The 18,956-nt window shown below is 46.8% G+C and overlaps 1 protein-coding gene across 5 annotated transcripts in view; it reads left to right on the plus strand.

The window, feature by feature from the left end:
• The window catches only part of CHD2 (chromodomain helicase DNA binding protein 2), a 54,797-nt gene that overhangs the window by 16,687 nt on the left and 19,154 nt on the right, over positions 1 to 18,956 (plus strand). For 4 of the 5 annotated variants that reach the window (XM_084214035.1, XM_084214034.1, XM_084214038.1 and 1 more), the window contains 17 exons: positions 134 to 220; positions 5,816 to 5,877; positions 7,168 to 7,290; positions 7,593 to 7,739; positions 8,548 to 8,681; positions 9,292 to 9,517; positions 10,253 to 10,353; positions 11,018 to 11,062; positions 11,216 to 11,391; positions 12,105 to 12,229; positions 13,228 to 13,444; positions 14,051 to 14,140; positions 15,012 to 15,202; positions 16,185 to 16,373; positions 16,859 to 17,021; positions 17,384 to 17,536; positions 18,004 to 18,075. In XM_084214035.1, the coding sequence (XP_084070161.1) occupies positions 134 to 220; positions 5,816 to 5,877; positions 7,168 to 7,290; positions 7,593 to 7,739; positions 8,548 to 8,681; positions 9,292 to 9,517; positions 10,253 to 10,353; positions 11,018 to 11,062; positions 11,216 to 11,391; positions 12,105 to 12,229; positions 13,228 to 13,444; positions 14,051 to 14,140; positions 15,012 to 15,202; positions 16,185 to 16,373; positions 16,859 to 17,021; positions 17,384 to 17,536; positions 18,004 to 18,075 (2,301 nt within the window). The remainder of the gene's footprint in view (positions 1 to 133; positions 221 to 5,815; positions 5,878 to 7,167; positions 7,291 to 7,592; positions 7,740 to 8,547; positions 8,682 to 9,291; positions 9,518 to 10,252; positions 10,354 to 11,017; positions 11,063 to 11,215; positions 11,392 to 12,104; positions 12,230 to 13,227; positions 13,445 to 14,050; positions 14,141 to 15,011; positions 15,203 to 16,184; positions 16,374 to 16,858; positions 17,022 to 17,383; positions 17,537 to 18,003; positions 18,076 to 18,956) is intronic. The other variant, XM_084214036.1, reaches the window with a different exon arrangement.

Genomic DNA, 18,956 nt, shown 5'->3' on the forward strand with positions numbered 1-18,956 from the left:
AATGTCCGTCTACTGGTTGCTAATTCCCTAATGGTTTTTTGTTGATTTTTTTTAAAGCCACCATCAAACTTCTCTAAAATGTCAAAAATAATTGGGGTGAAGCAGGCCTTCTGATGGTCTGTTTATTTTGCAGATGTGGGAAGAATATCCTGATGTTTATGGGGTTAGGAGGTCAAACCGAAGCAGACAAGAACCGTCACGATTTAATATAAAAGATGAGGTAAGGAAAAAAAAAAGGATGAGGGATTACTGAACATATAAAACCAACCAAACCCAAAGAGGAAAGGGAGGTCTCAACTGCATTGCCTTGTAAACACTGAGTCCCAGTTTGGTGCATGGATGTTGGAGCTCACAGTTGAGGTCCCGGTCCTGCAGCTGGATCCTTGGCCTGAGACCTCTGGAGTGAGCCAGACACTGCCTGGGCTGAGATCTGCATGCACTGATCTGATTGCTGCAATGGGGCGTAATGCAAGTCCTGCTCTGCTGTAGAACATCCTGGAGAGGAGTCTGTGTAATTAAATAAACAGAACGAGACCAAATTGCAACACAAATCCAACCAGGAATAAAGGAAAGTTCCCAGAAACACCTCATAGCAACAAAACAGTCATTATTGCCCATCCTGGAATGGATCCCACTAATAAATGCATTTGTGTGTGTGCAGCTTTATGACCCATCACTTTTCTTTGGTTGAACATTGGGGAGTCTTTTATGCTTCAGTTGAAGGTGACAGTGGTCAGAGCCTGGCAGCCAAACCTTCTAATTGTTCCTGTTTCAGAACACTGTTGGGTTTTTTCTGAAGATGTAGAAATCAGGTTCTGCCTCCATTTGCATCTGACAGGTTTTTCTGCATGGAGCATTTCATCTGCAGGTCTTCAGGAAAGTCGAGTAGCTATAGCAGAGGGGAAGGAGAACCAGAGAGAGGCATCTGTGGAGAGCTTGGGGCTTGGGGCTGGGAATCTGAAGATAAGCAGCAGACGTTGAGCAGAGCAGGGGCCCAGTGGTGCTCTCTGACTCAGTTGTTTGTGCTTTGCCAGCAAGATGTGCGTTCGGATGCTCTAGGGGTGACACGCAGGTCTCCAGCTCCTTGCTCTGGTGCGTTATTGCTGAGCCTTGGTGGCACCCCAGTGCCACCAGCTGCCCCCAGACTGCTGTGCTGGCTGTCCCGCAGAGCAGAGCTCAGCAAGGGGCTCGGGCTGCACCATTGACGTAGCTTTTGTTTTCCTTTTCAAGTTGGCAGAGGCCGGGCTGGCCGGCCGCCCCTCTGTGCGATGCCCCGGCATGCACTGTGCCGGCGACCTCACACCCACCCCAGAGCTCCGCTGCATACCCCCCTGCCCTCTTAGGGGCCAAGGTAAGTCCCTTCTTTTTTTGTTTTACAATATTACGTGGTTTTGCAAATGTTGTTTTCTTTTTCAATATCTTTATTTCCTACTACTTAAGGTAAAATTAAAAAAAAAATAAAATCTGAGATGCAAAAACTTTGCTATACCACAAAATATTGTAAAAAACAAAAAAAAACCACCCCAAAGGTCCTCCAAATGACCCTCACTGCAACTTCTGTGGAACAGCTGAAATTAAAAAAATTGGAGCATGCCCTCACCCCTCTCTCCCCAAAGCAACACTGACTGGTCCCCACAGGGCAGCTCCCATCTGCAGCAGAGTCTGTTGGAGGGTGTGACCTGTCAGGAGCACAGTGCTGGGGCCTCGCAGAGAGCAGGAGGAGATGGAAAGTCCTGCTTTTGGAAGACACCAAGAGAGAGGAGATAGCACAGCTCAGGCCTGCGTGGTGCTGAGCGCTCCTTGCTGCTGCTGGAGGGGGCAGAAACCCAAGGCACATCTGAAGACACTTTTTGCCTTCACAGGGTTAATCCCGTCTCCAGTGAACTGCACCTCTCATTTGCTGCTTGGGACTTCCAGCACAGTGTCTGGGGGCTTGTAGTTGCCTTCTTCCCTAATGCTTCTCTGCAGATTAGCAAAGAGCATCGTGCAGGCAGTGTGGCAGGCTCACCAGAGCAAGGGTGGATGAACCATCCCAGCTCCCTGCTCTGCCCCGTGACTCACCTGCACAGAGGTGGAGGTGATTCAGGTTTTGGGGCCCTGCTCAATCACTGTGTCCTTTGAGAGCAGCACTCTGGGTAGGGTTATTTATGTGTTAGACATGGTTACCTTCTGAGGATTTCTGGTAGGTGTCTGAGGTGTGATCAGGGAGGATGATAACTCATGATCGATATCCAGGCATGGGCTGAGCCATTGGGGAAGCGAAAGTGCAGCTTTGCATAGGAGCACAGATCTGCTCAGAGGCCCAGAGCTGTCTAGAGAATGTGTGAGTTTTTTAGTAAAAACACTACTTCCCCAGGCATTTTCTTTGTAGTTAATAAATCAGCTTCAGGTTTCAGCCAGAGGATGTGAGGCGTGCAGAACCAGGTGCATTTCAGGGTATTTAAATTGAAATGGGGGAGATTTAGGTTAGATACATAAAGGAAATTATTCCCTGTGGGGGTGGTGAGACACTGGCACAGGGTGCCCAGAGAAGCTGTGGCTGCCCCATCCCTGGAAGGTTGGATGGGGCTCTGAGCAACCTGGGATAGTGGGAGGTGTCCCTGCCCATGGCAGGGGGTTGGAATGAATTATGTTTAAGGTCCCTTCCAACTCAGACCTTTTTATCATTCCATGATTCTGTGATTCTGGGGCAGTTGAGAAATCAATGTGCCCCAACCAGACACAATTTTTTACTATAAAAAGAATAGTTTCCGATTGAAGTTGGTGACAAATGTCAGTGTATTTTTTTCTGTCAGAGAGAGGCCACAAGTCACGCACCAGTGTGTTCTAAAAATACAGCTGGTTTTCCTATTGGAAAAAAAAATGTGCTCATTTGCATTTTGGTCAATGCTTTGCCTCATGTATTTGCTGAAAATTCAAACACTACTGGTCTCACTGGGAAAGAGAAGTTTAGCAGACATAAAACTAACCTGGTTAGCTGAGATTCTCCAGCTTTTCTGGAGCACTGGAGTTTGGCCTCTGAAATGAGCAAATCCTCACTTTGACTTCAGTCTGAAATACTTTTGGCTCTGTTTAAGCAAGTCATTGTCTTTCCTAACGTGAGCTCCAGAGGCTCACCTGGACCTCCTCTCCACTGGCCTGGAATTTCCATTTCTCCCAGCCTGGGCTAGTGGCAAGGACACTCATGGATAATCTATAGGTGCAGATCTTTGAATTGCTCTGTGTTGCTCTGCTTGGTGCTACACATGCAGCAACATTATGTCTGTTCAGTGTTGCTCCCTGGCAAAATACAGTGCAATTAATCAGGTAAAAGTGTGTGCACTTCATGTGCTGGGAGAGGGAAAGAATTGATGGGAGTCAGTGAGACATGCAGAGGAAAAGCTGATCCCTTCAGCTGGAGATGAGGAAATTGTAAGAGGCCAGATCCTAGTCCAGCTCGAAGCTGTGGTGCAGGAATAAGTTGGGCACATTTTGATAAGGAGCCAGGCTTGTCTTTCCCCTTGGCCACAGCAGCAGCAGCACCCCAGCAGGGCAGCGCTGGCACTTGGGCTCTGGAGCGAGCAGTGTGACCCCAGCATCTCGTGCTGGGCTGACAAAAATCCCTCTGGGACTGGGGATGGACTTTGCCAGTCTAGCTTGTGTCATTCGGGGAGGTGGCATTACAGAAATTCAAGTTGCATGTGATTTCCCAAGCAGTGTGTTCTGATGGTGGTGGTGGGCAGGGGCATGCTCTGCACCTGGCATACCCTGGCTCTCTGGCTGTCCTCTGTGCTTCCTTAAACAAGGAATTTACCCCCAGGAGACACGAGGGAGCAGGGAAGAGAGGCTGAGGAACTGCATTCCCAGCACTCCATTCTGGGATGGGGAGGATGTGGGAGCACAAGGCAGGCAGATGATTCAAGCTGGGGACTGGCTGTGTCAGAGGAGATAGGGCTGAGCTTGACATGCATCCAAAACAGACAATGCTGTCTTTGAAACATGTCAGAGAAGGTGGCTGAGCTGCAGTCACAAGTTACGTTTTTCAAGGTGGAAGAGGGGAGGAGAAGTCAAGTCATTTAGAGATAATCATCAGCTTTGTAGAGACAAGTGACAGCAGTGGGAGTGTACAGGCATTAGGCAAATGGACACTAGAAACTTGGAAAATGGGATTTTGGCACAGAAGTGGAGTTAATTTCAAAGAGCTAAAGGTTGTATTTGGTTTTCTCCCAATGCGATCTCTGACGCAGAGCAGAAGAGAAATCCACCTCTCTTTGCTTGTGGCTTGCCAAAAGACAGCAAAAGTAAACGAGCACCGAGGGGCAGCTGTTCAAATCATGCCCAATGATTGGAGTGGAAAAGCTTCAGAAAGTAGATAAGAGATTAAAAGAGAAAAGGAAAACTGAGGACTTTTAAATTTTGTGTGTCAAAACTGAAACCTGTGGAATGCTTGGCTTGTGTTGCAAGGGTGGGTAGGGCTCTCCATGGTGTTTGCCAGGCACTTGCTTCATGGCTGGTAAATGAGACAGGGATTTCATGCAGGGCCGTGAAACAGGTGGATGAACACGTGTTTGTATTAAGATATAGTGCAAAAGCTGTTGTTGTGCCACATGCATATCTGATAGCAAATCCAGGAAAGCTCATGGTCAGACATGGCATCCAGTATTTTAGTGCATTTTAGTGGATACACTGATGCAAGCAAGGCAGAAGTTTCAGTGAGTGGAAGGAAAGCTGGAAAATGGGAATGAAGGATGCATGTTACAGCTCACACCATTCCACAAGGTCCTTGTGTGCACAGCTGTGTGAGCTCTGTCCAGGAGGGCAGTGGGGGTGTCAGGGGATGCAAACTGTGCTACCCATAGTGATGGACAGAAAGTGCCTGGAGCCAAAGCTGAATACTGTGGCAAAAAGCAGCTAGAAGTGGAAGATTTCCAGTAAGTGTGTGGAGCAAGCAATCTTGGAGGCTACTTCTGTCATTTTAATACTTCTTTAGAAATCTCACATGGGTTTCTTCAGTTTTGTCCCTGCCTATTTGTGTTTTCTGGGGGAGGCTAAGGAGAAGTCACGTTATCTGTGTGGTGATCTGTTTTCATGGTTGACTAGTTTTTATGAAAATGGGGTTGTGTACAACCAGCATAAAGAGATTATTTTAACTATCTTGGTCTGTGGGCATTCGTGACGCCCACTTTTAGAATAGTACAGCAGGTAGTTAGAATAGCTCTAGATATATTTAGCCAAAGAGACTTCACTGCTGGAGACTGTAGAACTAGGAGGAAGGAAAGCAGCAGGACACAGCTCTGACCCAGCAAGGTCCTTGGTGACTTACTGTAGGAGAAAAAACCAGCAGCAAGACAAGGATAGTTTTGATGAGATTATTGCCTTTTTACGACAATATTTTTATTTAATTCCTTGTAGGAAGTTTGTGTAATGAAGGCAGAGATCACAATGGCGTTGTTGGGATAAATTCCCCCTTGGATTTGCAATCCTTGGGGTGTTGCACACACTGCAGGTCTGCCTGGCCACCGCTGCCGTGGTGTCTGTTGGGCACTGGGGGCTGGTGCTGAGGGCTGGATGGCTCCTGAGCTCAGGGGCTTCAAGATGGGTGATGTTGTAGAGCTCTCCAGGCTTCCTGCAGGGTTTTCTTCTTCACACTGAGGGCAGAGCAGCAGGACTGAGCAGCTGAGGTGGCTGTGCTGGGAGGCAGCTGCTCTGCACCAGTGTCCTTCAGGTGCAGGGAAAGGAGCCCTGCTCAGCCCATGAGCACGTGTTTCACTTGCATCCTTGAGGAGCCAGTCCACAGTGAAGCCTACAACTTGATTTTCTTTCTTTTTAATTCAAGGCAAGCAGTGAATCTGAAAATGAGAGCCCAAAAAGAAGACGCCAGAAGCAGTTGAAAAGAAAGTAAGTTTCTGAGGAAAGGGTTTTGAGTGGTGATGCTTTGGTTTATTTCTCAGAACAGAAGTGCATTGGATTGTTTGGTGGGAGTTGTCAGCATGGTGATCTTGTAAAATACATATTTTAATAATACTTTGGATTACTAAAATTGAAGTGTGAATATAATCTATAGAGGGATGCAATTTTCCAACCTTAGTTTGTACGTTCCTCTGCCTGTGATGGAATCTGAATGAGTCAGGTTCACTTTCTGTTGTCAGTATTTTACTTTTCCCTCAGATTAGTGATTCTCCTTCAGAGACACTTAAAACAGTTTAACCCCTTCTCCTCCCACCTTTTTGATTAACTGAGAATAAAATACTAAATTATTATCTTCTTTTATCTTTTATAACCCCCTGTTAAAACAAAAGAATTTCCATAAAGAATGCTTTGGATGTCTAAGCACCATAACTTGAGTTCACTTACAGTCATATTTTATTGCCTTTTCCCATCTAGTAAGTACCTTCTAGTTTTTCCATGCACTAAAGTAGAGTAGGGAACTATGAGCTGCCTGATGGAGAAAATCTAAACAGAGCCACATCATCCTGCTTGCTTTCTCCTGCATCTTGTTTTTTAACTCTTCATTTAGTTGTTCCTATCAATTCAGGAGAAAAGGTGATAAAGCACCTTGGTGGTATGGACCTCTCCTGGGCAAGGGCAGTGATCGTTGTGGACCCTCCCTGTCCTCTTGGAGAGAGGAGGGGCTCCTCCAAAAGGCATTTTGGAGCTGCAGCTTTGTTCCTAGTTGTCCCCAGAGAATGTGCTTCCTTCCACTAATGTACAACGTGACTTGGCTTCACACTTGGACACTTGAATTGGCAGGAGAATTTCCATGGCAGGAGTCTTGTTCCATTTTCTGGGCTCCAAGGAGCTGGTATAACTCTGCACGTTGTGGCTCATGCTCTGTGACAGTGAGCACTTCTCTTCAGGTCCTTCCAGCCCATCTCCAAAATGCAGAAGTAGAGAAAAAAATCATCAATCAAAGCCTTTGCCCAGCCAGGTTTGAGCAGTACAGCTCTGCCACCAGCACATGTGGTAAGAGCTGCTCTCACTCAAGGCAATCGTGCCACTGTGTGAACAAAGGCCCAGGTGACTGAGAGCCCCTTCTAAAAGCAGAGGATCACAGCACAACATCCCCCCTGCACTGCACTGAACAGCCAAGGACAGAATTTTGAACTTTTTTCCTGTAATTATGGACTTGTTCAGCCAAGTTTGTGTAGAAATATTGTTGCCCTTCATGACATACATTTCTGACCACAGAATTAAATGGAAAAGAGAGGTGTCTGCTGGAGAGGAGGATGAAGATGGAGGGGAGCAAGGCACCAGTGGAGAGAGTGAGCCTGAACCGAAGAAAATTAAAGCGAGAAGACCTGTCCAGAGGAGGTAAGGAATGGTTGGTTCAGTCTCTTTTTCTGCCTGTGCTGTGTGGAGAGGAAATCCCTATTTGTCACTAATGAATTTTTGGTGCAGTAGTACCTTTGCTTGTGACCTAGTAAACCTAGGGCCTAGTTATTCCCTCATCTCCCCAGCTCATGCTCCAGTAAGCACTAGAGTGGTTTTCATGATAGAGCAGATTAAATCCCTTAGGAGTCTAATATTTGAGATCTGTGCTTCCTTAAAGACTCATTAAAGCGGATATTTACACAAACCATGCTGTATTATGGCTTTATGAACTCTTATTTTAGAACAGTGGCCAAAACTGGTGTTAAAAAGCCTCACAAAATCCAGCGTGGGAAGAGGAAGAAACCAGACTCATCTGAAGATGACGATGATGACGAAGATGATGAGACCCCCAAGAGACAAACTCGGCGAAGAGCAGCCAAAAATGTCAGGTGTGAAGAAGTGTGGGGTTGGTTTGGGGTGAGAGCTGGCTGGGGAGGGGGGCTCTGGGGGCCCTGACTCCTGTGTGGTCCTGCAGACACCTGAGGCTCTTTGGACAGGTTCCTGCTGTGCACATGTGGGGTTTGTCTCATTTTGCCATCTGGGAAGGAGGGAATGTTTACCAGTCCCTCCTAGGAGAAATGGGAGGATGGTTGCATAATATTTCTAAAGCACTCTCAGATGAGATTGATAATTGCAAAAAATAGATGAAAATGAGCAAAAGGGAGCAGCTGTGCTGGGCTGGACCAGTTGTCTGAGGGTGGCTGGGGACAGTGTGTTGAGCCAGGGTGGAGTAAAGCTTTATCCATTCCCCAATGTACCTTCTCACCTTTCAGGCAGTCCCAATAAGGGACTTGCAAAGAGCCATCCAAATGATATTTTGTGGTGGTTAAACATGCACCAAAGATGAGAAGTGCAGCCCCATGCAGCCTTCTGATGCTCTGCAACCTCCACAGAATAATCTATCCCTCAGTAGTGGAGACCTTCTCTGTTATGGCCTTGCTTCTGCTGCAGGGATTGTTCCACCTTATCAATCACCTGATGTTGGCCATGGTCAGAAAAACTATATGGGCAAGATAGAAGATTATTCTGATAAGGTGTCTTGGGCAAAATCCTGAATACTTAACACATCTGTGTGCTGAATATGCATGAACCACAGCATAAATGCTGGAGAAGCTGCTCCAGTCTGAGCCATTCTCTGTGTTGGTGGGCTGGGAAGAGTCAAAGGTTTTATATCAGTTTGGTTTTGATCTTACTCAGCTACAAAGAGGATGATGATTTTGAGACGGATTCCGATGACCTGATAGAGATGACTGGGGAAGGAGCTGATGAACAACAAGACAACAGTGAAACTATTGAGAAAGTCTTGGACATCAGGCTTGGAAAAAAGGGAGGTGCGTGGCTCTGGAAGAAGCCTTTATTTCTCTTGAAATGGTGCAATGCTTTTGCAACTTAAAGTGGGGCCAAGGGTTGTTTCAGTTCTTTTCATCTTTTCCTCTGTGCCTCTTAGTTACATCTTGTAACATGGAATAGCTTCTGTAACATATAATATTTAAAATCCTAAAATCTCTATAGTTTCATTTAGCCTGCACGCATTTTAAAGATGCAGGCATTGTTCTGCAATTCCTGCTTTTCTCTGCTTTGAAATATAAAACAGATCTAGGAGAGTCAGTTTTCATAGCCCCATTGACAAAGCCATAATGAAAATAAAGGCAATGTTTTCTTCTCAAAGCCTTTACAAAAGTGTTTTTTGCAAAACTGAATGGTTGTGATCACTTTCAAGAGGCCTTTGAATTATAATTAAAGAAAAGCTACTTATGACAGATTTAAAAATATTCTGTTGCGTGGAGAGCTTCTGTGTGCCTGCCTTACAGGCTTGCAGAATCTTTTGGATGTTCTTTGTTCTCCCACAAAAGATGTGTTAGAAGAGCAACTTTCTGTGATGCAGTTGATGCCCACTGGTGGGTCAGGAGGGTGCCAAATGCAGGCTGGTGTCTCTTGCAGCCATTGGAGCTTCCACCACCGTGTACGTGACCGAGGCCAACGGCAACCCCAGCGCCGACTTCGACCCCGAGAAGGACGAGGGGGAGGTTCAGTACCTGATCAAGTGGAAGGGCTGGTCGTACATCCACAGCACCTGGGAGAGCGAGGAGTCCTTGCAGCAGCAGAAAGTGAAGGGCCTGAAAAAGCTGGAGAACTTCAAGAAAAAAGAGGAGGAGATCAAGCAATGGTAGGCTTCACTTCAAGCAGTGATTTGGCCCTTGGGCAAGTTGTTTTTAGCCAGAGGTTTGAGGAGTCATGACTGAAAATGTTTGATTTCTTCTTACAAGGTGTGTTTCATGTGCACTCTGGTCTCTCTTTGCCTGCTGAGGAACATCCCCCCACACAGAAATGACATCTGTGGTGTGGATGGCTGGAAAATGGAGAGGATGAGGCCTGAAATCCACACTATTGCCATTTCCTAGCCTCAAGAACTGGGGAGGGTGACCAGCAATAAATGGTGCACACACTCACCTGGCCCAGCAGGTGCTGTGAGGGCTTGCAGCCTTATGAACCCTTGTTAATTATGGGCATCTCTGTGTGCAGGTTTTTACATCAGTTTATGTCCAGCTTCCCCAGGAACTGTAAGGGCAGCTACAGTGCCTTTGCAAAGTGCTAAAGCTGGAGTAGCAGCTCCCTCTCTACTTAGTTCCTGTTTTGAGACTGATTCTGCATCAGAATAAGGCAGCATTTAACAGGGAGACAATCTGAACATCTATGACATTCACTTCTCAGCAATAATTTACGATTTTAGGAAATTTAAGAAACATGTCATATAACCTCAGTTTGCCTCTGTGACTTATCTGAATGACAGAACCATATAGGAAAGTAGATTTTCTATATGTAACTTACATGAGCACTTTGACAGAAGCATTATAGTGGTGTTGTTTTTGTTTTATTTTGTTTTGAATTATTTTGCATCTAGGCTGGGCAAGGTATCACCTGAAGATGTAGAATATTTCAACTGCCAACAAGAGCTGGCTTCAGAGCTGAACAAACAATATCAAATAGTGGAGAGGGTAATAGGTAAGTGGAGCCAAGACTTTGGTAAAGGGGTGAAGTAGGAATGGGAACTTTATTCCATGTGACAGCAGAATGAGTATGCAGCTCTCTCTTCTTCTCTATCCTCCAGTATCCCTGAAGAAAACCCCATGGTGTTTACTATATTTCATTGGGTGAAATTTATGGACTGTAGAAATCCAAGTTTACAGATTTGTGCTTGTATACAAGCAATACAAATCAGGGACTTTCCTTGCCTGGAGTATGGGATGACACACTAGTTTCCAACAGGTTGCTGAAATCGTTGCTACTGAATTTCTTTGTCTCCAGCCCTTTGGATGCAAGATATTTGTTTCCAAAGCAGCAGCATGGGCCTGGCTTTTGTGAGGTCCCCTTTCTGTGGTGTGGTTGAGGATGTGGTTAGACTGCAAGGCAGCTCAGGGGTGAGATTTTTCGTGATTATTCAATACAAATGAAACCAGAACTTACTGAGCACTTTGGTAATATCACAGTCATGTCAGTCAGAGGTGCCAGCACCCAGTTACTTTGGGAACTGGCTTGGAGAGCTGTGTAAGCTATTTCCAATACAATTCCTGTAAAAACGTGGGTGTGAGGCAGTGGTGGCCTGCCCTGCTCCCTCTGCTGGCTGCCAGCATTCCAACCCTCCCTTCCCTTCTCTCTCCAAACACAGCTGTGAAGACCAGCAAGTCTGCCACGGGACATTCAGATTTCCCAGGTAAAGGCACATTTCTTTGGTCTCTCTACACTTTTGCCATGAGCCAAGACCTGTTTTGTGGCTGTCTGGGCAGTTCAGCCTGTGAACCATGCTTGTGGTTCAGCTGCTCAGCTACAGGTGCTGAGGTTTGGGGCTTTTTTGCATATTTTACAGCAAACAGTCGCAAAACATCCTCGAATGACCCCGAATACCTGTGCAAGTGGATGGGGCTGCCCTATGCTGAGTGCAGCTGGGAGGATGAGGCTCTGATCAGCAAGAAATTCCAGCACTGCATTGACAGCTTCAACAGCAGGAACAACTCCAAGACCATTCCCACCCGTGACTGCAAGGTTTGCTGGCTTCTCTCCTTTGCTGGGTTCCTCCAGGCTGGGGGAAGATGCAAGCAGTGGGAACATGAAGTTTTGTCAGGATAAATGTCAGAGAACATTTTTCCCATCCTCCCACCTGCGTTTGAAGGGTTGTTTGCTGTTCTTGTGTTGCACTTCAAGCAGAGATGTGAAGCCCTTTGAGTTTCATTTACTCTGTGCACAGTGAGAACGTTATGTCCCCCTGGGGAGTGGGAGGCTTAATTAATCCTTGCAAAGTGCTTCCTCCTCAGAAGGAGCTGCAGCAGTTATAATATCAGTTGGATGAAAAAACAGCACACCTGGGAAAAGAGGAAGCCTGCAAAATGCTGATACAGTGAAGGAGAGGGACAGAAATAATGGGAGAAAAACCAAAAGAGGACAAAGAAGGAAGTGGAGCTTGTTCTGACTCCTATGTATTTTGTGCAGCTTACTACCCTCCTGGGGGACTCAGACCACTGATCATAAATCAGAGGGCAGCAGGCAAATCACAAGAAATGCAGACACAAGCACTGGCTAGAAAAATGTGGATGGAGGTGAAGTTCTCTTCACTCGAACCAGTGAAGAGATACGCACTCTTTGCTGAATTCATCTATTTCATTGCTGAACTCATCTCTTTCATTGCTGAATTTCCAGCCTTTCAGCCACTGAGAGTTCTGTCTTTCTCTTCAGTGCATTTATGGCAGCTTCTCTTTCAGGTGTTGAAGCAGAGGCCGAGGTTTGTTGCCTTGAAGAAGCAGCCCTCGTACATCGGCGGGGAGAACCTGGAGCTGCGGGATTACCAGCTGGAGGGCCTCAACTGGCTGGCTCACTCCTGGTGCAAGTATGTACAGAGCCTGGCATGTTCATTCTGTGCCTTTTTTGTCCCTGAAGGATTTGGCACACCTCCTTTTCAAGTGAGGTCTCTACCCGCCCTCCTTCTGCAGCTTGGAGGATTTCAAATGTTATCATGCCCAGCTGCATGGCAGACACTGCACGCAGGAACTGCCTAAAACATGAACTTGAGAAACCTTGTGTGAAAACAAAAAGCATTTTCCCTGTCTGGGCCTGTTCACATGATGGATTTGGCTGAACCTGGTACATATAAGCCCCAGATTTCCATTGACTTGATGGGAAAAAATGGTTTCTGGCTCCGTGTGCTTGTATACTCATTGAAGTCTTTGAGAGATGTCCTTCTAAAATTAGGCCACTGATTCCCCTCTGCCTGTTTTCCTCCAGTTTGGAGTCATCATGGTTAATTTTTGCAGGTCATTGTGCCATGTTCAGTCTGGCTGTCCCTGGGATCCACTTAGAAATGTTCACATAACTGTTTTTGCACTGCCCCTCTCTGTCCTTGTTGTGGATTGCTGTTCATGTGGAGCACAGTAAATCTGTAGTTGTAGCTGTGCTGTGAAACCCAACGAGGGGAGAGAGAAATTATTTCATCTGACTCCATCTTATCAGAAGGCTAATTAATTACTTTATTATACTATATTATTCTATACTATATTGCATCTAAACTGAATCTGCCAAGCACTCAACTCTGCACAGAACTCACAGAATCTCGTGACAGTCCTCACACCCTTGGCCCTGATAGGCCAAGGAAACAAAGGACCATCACTTTGGGTAAACAATCTCCATTCTACTTTTGCACAAACACAGGCACAGCAAGTGATAAGAACTGTGTTTTCTTTCTCTGAGGTTCAGAGAATGTGAATCCCAGAAATATTCTTGGGAAGAATTGTGCCTTGCTTTTTTCTCTGTGAAGAGAAATGTGGGGCTGCAAGTAGTGGCAGAAACACGCACTCAGACAGCGTTTTTGTTTGTTCTCCTCTTTCTCAGGAACAACAGCGTGATCCTGGCTGATGAAATGGGGCTGGGCAAGACCATTCAGACAATATCATTCCTGTCATACCTGTTCCATCAGCACCAGCTGTATGGCCCTTTCCTGGTGGTCGTGCCCCTGTCCACCCTCACCTCCTGGCAGAGGGAGTTTGAAGTGTGGGCACCCGAGATAAACGTGGTGGTTTACATTGGAGACCTCATGAGCAGGAACATGGTGTGTAATCAGAGAGCAAAGGGTGAGGGCTCAGGGAGAAGCACTGGGTGCACAGCAGCAGCTTGTGTGTGATGTGTGTGACACACACTCAGCTGGAGAGGCTGGTGGATGGTGCTGGCAGCGCTGCAGGCAGCTGGAGCTGGTGTAGCTGTGTGTGTGGGTGTAACTCCCTGCTACAGGGAATTTTCTGCTTTATTTTGTCTCTTGGAGTGAGTGCAGGAGCACTGGCTTCTCTCAGAGCCAGTACAGATCTGGAGTGAAACATGCAGTGAGAAGTCCAGCAGTGTAAAGTGCTTGTCTTCAGTGCTGGGGCTATTCAGACCATGGGACACACAAGTGTTGGGACTCCAGTGGAGTCTGCAGGGAGGTGATGTGTTCATTAATGTCACAACAGCAAGCTAACCTTATTTTGTTACCTGTGCAAGGGCAGTGGAACCATGTGTGCACTAAAACAAATTGTTCCTTGGGCATCTTGAGCTCATGCAATGGCACAAAAGGGGTTTGGGCTTATTGGAGGCTCTGGCTTACAGCTACACTAAAATAACAATTGTTAACTCTTTCCTTTTCATAGCATGTGTTCAAGTTAACTTTTGTCTCCCCTCACAGATACGTGAATATGAGTGGATCCATTCTCAGTCTAAAAGATTGAAATTCAATGCACTTATCACAACGTATGAGATCCTCCTGAAGGATAAGGTGAGTCATTACTCCAAGAATGTTTTTATTTAGACTTTCTCTCGTTTTCAAAGGAGAAAGCCAGTTCTCAGCCAGTGGGTCTCACCTCTTCCCCCTGTGGTGATGGACAACTACAGCTACTATTGCTTTTCCTTCCCCATTTGTATTTCCTTCCACATTTGCAAGCAAATGTGGGAATGTGGGACACATTTTGCAGTGTTTTCACTTTCATACTGCGCAGTTGTGCTATTTTTTTTACATGTAAGACATCTGGCAGGATCCAGCAGTAGCTGAATTTTTACCTGGTTTAATTTAGGCTTGTTAAGAGGACAAAACATTAGACAGAACCTCTGGTCATAGTGTTAACAGTATTTACATATTTACATCTACAAGAAATCTGTCTGTTTAGGAAATGTTCAGCGTATCACTGAGTCCTAGCAGAAAACTAAAAGCTTTAAAAAAAAAAAAAAAATCAAAACTCTTGGATTACCTGAACTTTTTAGTCTTGTTCATCTGCTCTCCTGTTCTTGCTCCAGTGGGACTGGTGCTACCCAGGGCATGGAGAAAGGGGGGAATAAAGAGCTAGGGAAGGACTCTGCTTTCTGGGTGGAGGACTGAGATAGGTGTACTTGCTGCTGGCCTATTGAGATACAGAAGTGTTGTACAACATGGCTAATTTTCACCTTTTCCTTTCTGGGAAGGCACCCTGGTCCCCAGATTTTGTTAGCAAGAAAATCCTGTGAGGGTGCAGCCGCAGGGCTGGGTCAGGATACCCTGGGCAGCACAGACTGCAGGGCTTCCTGCCTTGGAGAGAGGCACCTGTGCAAGGTGGTGGGGGCTGTCTGACCCAGCATCTCCTCAGTGTCCATGTTTTTTCCCTCTCTTCCTCCAGACTGTTTTGGGGAGCATTAACTGGGCCTTTCTGGGCGTGGACGAAGCCCATCGGTTGAAAAACGACGACTCCTTGCTGTACAAAACCTTGATTGATTTCAAGTCCAACCACAGGCTGCTGATCACTGGCACCCCACTTCAGAACTCACTCAAGGAGCTCTGGTCCCTGCTGCACTTCATCATGCCAGAGAAGTGAGTCTCCTTTCAGGCCTTCCAAGAAATGTCTCTGTTCCATTCCTGTCTGTTAAATAGGCTCAAGGGAGTGCAGAATGGCAGAAATCCCTGAATTAAACTCAGTGGTGTGACAGCAATGATAGGAGAACAGACATTAGCAGGGAAAATCAAAGGTTAAATAACTAACACGAGGAGTATTTCTGGCAGCAAACTGAATGGGGAAACCTGATACATGCCTTTCAAATCTGTCTGCTGTCTTCCAGCCATCTCTAAAAAGCTAAACGTGTTTCAAGCAATCATTTCAGCCATTTCTGAGGTTTCCAGTACATTGTGGTTCAGGCCCCTCTGTCAGCCATCTCATGGCAGCTCTGGGGGTGCTGTCTGGCAGATTGTGTGCCCACAGTGTAACAAATGTTTTGTTTCCTGTAAAATAAAATGAACTACGGGCATCTCTAAGGCTAAGGCAGGCATGCCCCAAAGCTCTTCTTGCAGTATGACTGCAAGAAGAGCTGTCCCCCAAATTCTTTTTGTTGGATCACATAAAGAGTTAATGAGAGGCTTGAGGTCTCCCAAGTGGAGGACAGCAGATCTCCACTTTTCATAGGAGCTGTCGAGGAAGCAACAATCCCAAAAGAGTCTTCAGAGCAGGGTAAAACATCCAGTTGTCAGAGCTGGGCCCGGGGGAGGCACCGTGGGAAATTCAGAAACTGCTGCCAGGTAAATGCCAGCAGAGTGAAATAGTGGGAAACTTGGGATTTTGGGTCCTGGTGGAGCTCAAATATAAGATGTTAGGAAGGTGTCTAAGCCCAGAGATCTTCTAGTTTAGGCAGCAATCTCTTCAGTTAACCAGAGCAGAGTGAATCTGTTATCTTCCACTGTGTTTCCATTAAACTGCTGTTCTCCTGTCCTGTGGTGCAGCAGGAGTATCCAACAGATGCTCTTTGGTTCCATATCACAAGAGGTATTCTGACACCTCCCCTCTCCTCCTTTCTCTTGCCAGGTTTGAGTTCTGGGAGGATTTTGAGGAAGATCATGGGAAGGGAAGAGAGAATGGCTACCAGAGCCTTCACAAAGTCCTGGAGCCGTTCCTGCTGCGCAGAGTGAAGAAGGATGTGGAGAAATCTTTGCCAGCCAAAGTGGAGCAGATCCTCCGGGTGGAAATGTCTGCCCTGCAGAAGCAGTACTACAAGTGAGTCTCTGAATGAGTTACTGGGAGTGCCAGTAGAAATGGGCACATCTCTCTGTGGGCCTTGGCAATGTGTTCCAGTGCTCTGTGCATGCTGTGGCCTTCAGAGTGCAGTGAGGCACCATCACCTGTAGTACTGGGAGCTTCCCAGCAGGAATATGAGGTAGGGGAGTTGATATATTTCCTCCTGGAAGATGTTTTTGTAGAGTGAAACAGTTCAACTGGCCAATTTTGCAAGACAGAGGTTATGTCTTTCCTGGGGGTGTGCACAAAGTTGGGATGCTGTTCAATATTAAACAGTGATAATATCAATAGGAAAGTCAAGTCAGGGTTTTTAGAGAGGAAAGAACATCCTGTAAGAGAAGTGAGAAGAAATGGAGGCAGGGAAGTAGACTGATGCCTGAATGAGCTGTTCCTGAAGGTTTTGTTTCTCCAAGGCTCCGTTCTGCACTGAGTAATGATCCAGACTTTAATTTTCCTGCCTGCAGGTGGATTTTGACAAGAAACTACAAAGCTCTTTCAAAGGGAACAAGGGGAAGCACATCTGGCTTCCTGAATATTGTGATGGAATTGAAAAAGTGCTGCAACCATTGCTACCTTATCAAACCTCCCGAGGAAAATGAGAGAGAGAATGGCCTTGAGACCCTGCAGGTGAGTGGTGTCCTTGGTCACCACCTTTTTTCCTTAAATTTCATTCTTTTGTCCTCCCAACAAAGTAATATCTGGTGAAGCTTTATCTTCTGTGACTTCTTCTTCAAAAATAGTTCTCACTGCTAAGCCATTTGAACCCCCAGCCCTCCACTTCTACTGTAGGCAACAATTTATGGCCCTCTAGAGCAGGAGGTGTGGGCAGTGTAGGATCTGTCTTGTGTGATTCATTGTGTGTGGGGGCTCTGCTGCATAAATCCAGATGATTAGATTAGAGAGGTACCAGAGATGAATGACCCCAAAAGGAGCAGGTCTCTGTGTGATGTACATGAGGGTAAGATTGGAAATGATGGTTATTTCTTCAGTCTTTGATCAGGAGCAGTGGAAAGCTGATTCTCTTGGACAAGCTGCTGACCAGACTGCGGGAGAGAGGCAACAGAGTGCTGATCTTCTCCCAGATGGTGAGGATGCTGGACATCTTGGCAGAATACCTGACTATCAAACACTACCCTTTTCAGGTGAGAAACATCAGCATGGAAGACAGTGGGATCCCCTTGAAAGTGTGGGAAAAAGTGGAGGGGGCTTGAGCGGCGGGATTCACCAAGTTCCCCAGAGGTTGGTGGCTGGGATTAGAGGTGGCACTGACTGGAAGGAACTGGGATGTCCCTTCATCTCTGCAAAACTCTGACAGGCCCTGCTTTGGGCTGTGTCATGTGGTAAACCCCGAGGACAGCGAGCACAGAGAGCCTGGCTGGGAGCCTGTAACGGGAGCTGCGGTGTCACCCGCCGTGTGCCTGTTCCCCGAGCATCCCCCAGCCCTTGTGACACAGCTCAGGCAGCGCAGCTATTTTTAATTGGTGGCTATTTTTAACAATTAAACGCTGCAGGCAGCAAAGGGGGCTGCGGGGCTGGCAGCACCCGGGTGCAGCAGTGCCTCAGGGCTCCTTTACCTTCTTTCTTTTATCACTTTTGTCGATTTTTGCAGCGCTTGGACGGCTCGATCAAGGGGGAGATCCGAAAGCAGGCGCTGGATCACTTCAACGCCGACGGCTCCGAGGTACCACAGTCTGGGCAGAGGGTTTGTGGCTGAGCCACAGCTTGTGACTGACACCAGGGGGTTAGTTCAGTTCAGTTCTTTTCACAGGAACCCAGGTACTTTTAAAGGCACGGATCTGGCAGGTTTTGCAGCCAGCCGTATTACTTGAAGTCTCTCACATCCGACGAACAGGGCGGCAAGTCACGTTTCCAGAAAGTTCTGAAGAGGCTGGGAAGAGCCAAAATTTAGTCATTCTCTCCGTGCTGGTCTGGAGAATGAGATGGTTGCTGAGTGATTCCAGTCTGAAGCTGGTTTTGAATATGAAATGACAGAGGCAAAAGAAGGGTTTTATTTATTTTACTGGAGGTGAAAGTCTCCAGTGTAATAGGAGAGGGCATCTGAAACTTCTCATCTGGGCTTGCTGACTCACAGTGACTGGTGCAAGACACTTGTTTTTGCGTCAGTCAGCCCAGCTGTGAGAAATACCTCTCCTCACTCCAGGAGCCTGGGCTGGAGCAGGATTCTTGGCTCACACAGGGATTGTGAGAGATCGTGGTTGTAGGAAAATTAACAAAAGGAAGTGTGAGGGGGAAGGAACAAGAATGCCCATAGAACCTGCCCTTTTCCCCGTCCTGAGGACACCTATGGGGGCTCAGGCATCTTGGCTCTAACCTGGCACAGTCTGTTCGTTGCTGATCTCACTCCTAACAGGATTCAGGCAGCAAAAAGCAGGTGTTTGCCTGCTGCCTTTGTAGGAGGCTGGTGAGCAAAGGGGTCTGACCTTCAGAAGTGACTACAAGGTGCCCCTGCCTTGAGCTGCTTGATTGCTCTCCCATATTGATTCATCCCTTCAGCTGGGCCAGCACTGCCTCACCCTGGGTCTGGGCTTAAAGACTGGTGCT

Source organism: Fringilla coelebs, assembly GCF_963513975.1.
Source record: "Fringilla coelebs genome assembly, chromosome: 12".
Lineage (NCBI taxonomy): Eukaryota > Metazoa > Chordata > Aves > Passeriformes > Fringillidae > Fringilla > Fringilla coelebs.